Raw genomic sequence first — 5,990 nt, forward strand, 5'->3', positions numbered from 1 at the left:
AACTTAACGTCCTGCATGTAGGTGTTAGAAAACAGACAGCTGGTAGCTCTTCTTCGGCAAAGCCCCTCAAAAGATGGCAATAGTTAGGATACAACTTGGATGCTGTAGAAAGATTAGGGCCATAGGAACTTTTTATTCATGTTAGGTGCTTATTATATTATTCTGCACCCAAGGCTGAGTTATAGCTCATTTCAGCCTCAATCTATTATTTAGTGAGGCGATTGCAAACCCTAGCTTGTAACTATTTTGTATTTAAGCATCGCGATCTTTTCTGTAAGTGAGATTGTGAGAATCGTACAACTCAACTGATTAAAAATTTAAAATCTACGTCTGTATGTATCTTTGTTTTATGCTTATGACATATGTAGCCACCAAGTAAGTGAGAATCATTGAAGACACTAAGTCGCATCTGATTAAAACTTACATCTGTATTTATCCCAAATTAAAAAAAAAAAAATCCACATCTGAACGATAAATACAGATGTGCAAATCTTATTCTCATTCTTGGCATCATTGCAGGGAATCAAACGCGCCCATATCTTCAAAAGTTCATTTGCACCAGGACTGATCAGGATCTCGTATGGATCATGCCTATGTCTGTTAATATATTTATGGTTTGTAATATCAATTCCGTTTCCAACAGGGTCTTGCCAACTTTCATTGGGTTGGACCCCGAAACCTATTTTATTCAAAAAGTCGCATTCTTAATTAACCTAGGTTAATCCTAATGTCACTAATTTACTATTGTAAACCTAATACCCACATCTTGTTACCGTGCAGCCACATCCCTCCAACTCTCCCCTTTCAGCGCCACTCAGCCCCTCTTCCTTGCAGTCTTCGATGGTTGCCGCCGTCAACGGGAGTCAACGCCGCCGGAACACCAGACAACGCCACACGCAAGTACCTCCTTGTAGTCCCCTAGCATCGCCGCCTTTGTTGCATGTCGCCGTCGGCCCCCCTTTGAAGATGCATCCATTCTTCCGGCCTCCAACCCGACGGTGCCTTTGTTCGGCCTCTGCATCCCCAGTCAGCGCCGCTCCCTGCCTAGCGTCTGGGCCCACCGCACGTGTCTTCCCTCCGGTGCCGGCGCTGCAATAACAGGTTAGTGGTTCTTCAGATTTTCATTAATTGCTTGTACTAGGTTCGATTTGAGAGCATTTCATAAGGTTTGAGATTGATACAACATGGTTTTCTGAGTGTGTGGATTCTTTTAGAAAGGTAAAAATAATGAATTGATTCCTATGTGTCCATATGTCCTGGGTTGGAAATGATTTTGAATATTGTCAACATATAATTGGATTTTGATAATGTCTGGAGGTTATCACACTGTAAATTAAGGGTGATGTTTTGTACTGCTAAGTTAAAAGGAAAAGGAAAAAGGGAACGTATTAGTTGTAATCACAGCAATTGAACATTACTTCAGATGTGTCTTTAGAGTGATGGTTTGTGCTGATTTGTATTGCTGAGTAAGAGTTCATTTTCATGGACCATTCCTTGGTTCAACTAATATGTATGGTTGTCACTAATTGGTGTTTGTTTTGGTGCGTTAGGTGTTATTGATGTGAATATGGTTAATGGATGTTGCTTTCGAATGATTACATGTAAAAAACCAATTAATCCTTGGACCTTTGATTGGGTTGATTAAGCAAAAAGTAGTTGGATGTTGGAAATTTTTATTGTTGAGTTGTTATTTGGTTTATGGTCTAGCGAGCAACAGGTGCAACTATGGATATTTTATATAAAATTGGTGTGTCTTCTTATTAGATTTACTTTTTATGCGTCGTTCCATATTTTAAATTAGTTGTGGGTTATGAGAAATTGATTTTTGTTTTGTTGATTTCGCCTGAAATAAGATTCAAAGCTGCTATGTTGCCTGTTGTCCATGTCCATATTGTCGTTTAGTTGATACGTCATAATCATCTCATTAAAAAATGTTTCAACACGACCTTAACTACATTATCATATCCATTGTGACGCTTTTGCTTTTTAGGATAGTTTATATTACTAAACTTTTCTACATATAGGTGGTTTCTAGAAAAAAAACACTCCTTCATGTCTTTGAACATTACTAAATTCCATTATCTAAGTTTTCTTTTTATTATCTTTGTATTCTGGTATAATTGCTATTATCTGGTGTTGTGTTTTATGGTAGTTCTCCTTTATCTGAACTCGAATAACATAATTTTCATGGTTGTAATTTTAATTCTGGTCATATTAATGTGCACACCTATATATTACATGTGTCTTTAGCGTTATAGTAATTCTTTGATTAATAGAGGTGGTTATTGAATTACTTTTTGTCTTCTTATTGTTGTACTTGTGACCTAGTTAATCTAGAAGAATCAAAAGGTGAAAATTGGTTTTTTATGTGGCTGAATTGTATTTTGTTATGTAATCTTGCGCTTAACTTTATTTCTTCCTGTTCTTGTACCGCTGACTTAGTTGAGTTTGGGGAATAAAAGACAATTTTGTACGTGGACATAATTTTTGGTCTGTTGCCAGAAATCACCTTCAAGTCATGGGAAAGTCGGTACTACATCATTCAGAGATTTGTGTTTTTATTCTAATTTATCAGTTTGTTTGTTTCTAATGGTCTTGTCTTATGTTGACAGAAATTATCAGAGATAAGGTGCTCACCATACCACATTGCGGATTTCTTCAAAGATTTGGAAATAAACCAAGCCCAAGAAAAGCTACAGGAGATAGAAGCAATGGGTTTTGGTTTCCTGAAGCTAGTCCCGAGGTGGCCGGTTAAACAAGGCATAATGGTTTCGTTGGTTAAAGCCTACAACACTGAAACGAGCACGTTGACTGTAGATCATGGAAACATCCGCATTGGACCCGAGTTATTTCAGCGTGTTTTCGGAATCCCACCTGGTGGTGAGTATAGCTTTCTGTGTTACACAGCATTCAATTGGTCAAAATAGTTTCGGTCTCCATGGTTTTTCATTTTTTCTACCTATTTTGCTGCTCATTTTACACTATTTTATGCACATGCATGTTGTAGTTGACGACTTCCCACCGTTCGACTGTGGGAATGTTTCTCATGCTTCAATAAAAAGAAGATTTCATCGGTTGAAAACCATTCAACATAGGTGTTTTGTCAACCATTGTGCTATGGAAACTGTAGATGACAGGATGGAGTTCAGGAGACATTTCATCCTGCTTGTGCTTAAGATGTTTCTGTGTTTGACTGTGCAACACGTCATCTCGTCTTGGCACATCGATATAATACTTGATGTTTCTGATATGGGAAGATACCGTTGGCCGTTGCATATTTTCAACTTGTTAGAACAGGCAATCAGGAAGTATCAACGTAGAAACAATAAGTCCTGTGAGAGTTGCATATTCGCTTTGCTGGTAACATTTTAATTTCAAAATGGTATTTAATCTGACTCACCTTTGAATCCCAACACCTAAGGTGTGTCTGCGATATCTCCAGATTTTGTACTTTCAAAAGCTAAAACGTGGTGAACTTGAGAATTGTTAAGAACATGAGCCGTGGCTTTCTGCATGGACTGCCGCGGAGCTCAGCGCTATGGCATCATCAACTGTTCAACCAGAGGTATTCATTGAAGCAAGGCTAACGGTTTCTTGTAGCACGAAGAAATTGGTTGATTTTTTTAGATTTTATACATGTGTGCTTATTAGATATTTATAATGCAGAGGTCGATTTCTCTTGTAATTAATTTTACGTGGCCTTCAGAAGAACTAACATCTCATTAATTAGTGTTTACTCCAATTTGTTGGTAATAGTTGTGTCTTCTGTTTCAATCGTATGTCGATGTGTCCTCGCTGGATGTATCCTTAGCTATATGTGCCTTCTGACTAGTTGATGCTCCGAACAGGAATGCAGCGATACCGACGGGAACAATGGGTGTGTCGGTGAAGGTTGTGCGAGTGAGGTCACGATGAACCAATGTGCTGAAAGAGAAGACGCGCACCGGACAAAAGGAACCATAGGGTCCACAAAAGTGAGTAATTTTTACTTTCTGAAGAATCTTTAAGTTGCATGTTTCAAACATAAATCAAGAGAACAATACAAATTATTTTTAAAAACTTACTGCTGATGCCATATTTTATATTGCCAGAGGAGATGTATTAATTTACGTTGTGTTTGTAGTGTGATTTAAAAGCACTTTGTGGTAGTTCTATATGAATAGTTTGGCTTTGTGATTTCAGGGATCTGATAAGAGAGGGGGAGTTAGACACTGCTCAAGATAGATGCACCCGCAGTTGTATTGGATGGGGATGACGATGACGACGAGCCCATTGCCAAAAAACTGCAGAGAAAAATTGATTGGACAAGAACTCCTGAACCTCGTATGACAAAAGGGGACATCGGCACGACTAGTGAAATGGACACAATAGAAAGACAAAAAGTGAGTAAAATATTCTGTTTTAAGAAGGTTTAAATTGCATGTTTCAAAGTTAAAACATGAGAACATGTCAACTTACCTTTAAATAAGTTACTGGTGATGCCATGTTTTGAGATAGCTTCATGAAATGTTATTTTATCGTGAGTTTATTGTGTGATTTAAAAGCACTTTGAGGTTCTTTGTGTATAACTAGTTTGGTGTTGTGACTTCAGGGATCCGACAAGAGGGGTCGAGTTAGCAACGGCTCAATGCGCACAAATGCACCTTCAGTTGCATCCGATGAGGATGACGATGACGACGAGCCCATTGGAAAGATACTCTGCAATAGAACGCATCATAGGACGGAAGGGGACACCGCCACAACCAGCCAGCCGGAAACAACAAAGCAATCAACCGAGCCAGACGATCATGAAACAAAAACTCCGTCAAGAGCATTGGTATAGTATTCAAGAATTGATGAATATTCTAGTGAATTTTTTGATAGGAAAGTGTATACCAAAAAACTTTGTAGATATAGTATGCATATTTTTTGTTATCGGCTCCTTAAAATGTATAATGGTTGGCCACCTCACAGTTATTTTTGAAACAGAAATCTTGACATCTTATCTCAACGAGATCCAGAGTGTGAAAAGTTGTGGGCAGATATCGAATGGTGTTACGGCTCAAAACCCATTAGCGTGGATCCAATCCAAACCATTATTCCAAAAGGTACTTCTTGATGCACACCCAGTCCGCAACGCCTCTCATTCTCCCTTGGGATGACCCAAATCTTCAAAACACCCACACCGTCCCCCCGATCCATTCATCCGTTACTTTGGGGATGAAAACTCATTGAGTGGGATGAATAATGAATCAAATGGTGGTGTGTGGACACATCTGTTGATAACCAGCAAATAGTGGCATCGTATGAGGGTAGACCGCACCTAATGCTGGCAAGGGAGGACTTGTGCACGCTGAGACCACATGCTTGGCTCAACAACAATGTATGTAACCCAAAAACATTTTACTCCAATTTGTTTTGATCTCATATTTTGGCAACATTTATATTTTACAAGCTAGTTATGTAGGTCGTGCACTGTATGTGTTGCGCATTCAATGACTCAGGGTTAAACAGATTCACGCATGACTTCTGCGTGTGTCTGGGGATACTGGTAAGGATATGTTTATATGAATCATTTATGTACGTTACCGCTTATGAACACTCACATTCATCTTTGGACAGGAAATGGTGCTGGTCCCAAAAAATCTAATGCATTTTGAGGACGGGCCAAATCCGGTGTATATGGATTTGGGTGAACACTTTGGTACCGACACAAGGTATTTTGACAAGGTAGCAGATTTAAAGAGAAAGTGGGTAAGTCCATTTGCCATATGACAATTAACTTATATCGTTGCACCCGAACAATGAATATGTATTTTTCTTTATAAATGTACATACTATGCTTAGTTACAATTGTATATTATTGCAGTGGTTTTTTCCCATATGTATGTCCTGTCATTGGTGGGTGTATGCATTTGATGTATCCGGAAAAAGGCTTTTTGTACTAGATAGCTTACACACTAAACCATATGATACAACACAGATGAGGCTAGATGCATATGCAGTACAAT

At 38.6% G+C, this 5,990-nt stretch overlaps 1 protein-coding gene across 11 annotated transcripts in view; it reads left to right on the forward strand.

The window, feature by feature from the left end:
* LOC107630791 (kinesin-like protein KIN-14J) overlaps positions 1-5,739 on the forward strand; it is a 12,723-nt gene extending 6,984 nt beyond the window's left edge. For 3 of the 11 annotated variants that reach the window (XM_021119168.1, XM_016334031.2, XM_021119178.1), the window contains exons 22-33: positions 22-614; positions 781-1,101; positions 2,443-2,530; positions 2,613-2,880; positions 3,008-3,360; positions 3,443-3,565; positions 3,849-3,974; positions 4,183-4,382; positions 4,592-4,816; positions 4,969-5,362; positions 5,447-5,530; positions 5,602-5,737. In XM_021119168.1, coding sequence (XP_020974827.1) covers positions 22-83 — 62 coding nt within the window. In that variant the 3' untranslated portion in view covers positions 84-614; positions 781-1,101; positions 2,443-2,530; ... (7 more) ...; positions 5,447-5,530; positions 5,602-5,737. Of the gene's footprint in view, positions 1-21; positions 615-780; positions 1,102-2,442; positions 2,531-2,612; positions 2,881-3,007; positions 3,361-3,442; positions 3,566-3,848; positions 3,975-4,182; positions 4,383-4,591; positions 4,817-4,968; positions 5,363-5,438; positions 5,531-5,601 lie in introns of all 11 variants that reach the window. The other 8 variants (XM_021119169.1, XM_021119171.1, XM_021119172.1 and 5 more) reach the window with 8 other exon arrangements.

This window comes from Arachis ipaensis, chromosome B03 (genome assembly GCF_000816755.2).
Source record: "Arachis ipaensis cultivar K30076 chromosome B03, Araip1.1, whole genome shotgun sequence".
Taxonomy (NCBI): domain Eukaryota; kingdom Viridiplantae; phylum Streptophyta; class Magnoliopsida; order Fabales; family Fabaceae; genus Arachis; species Arachis ipaensis.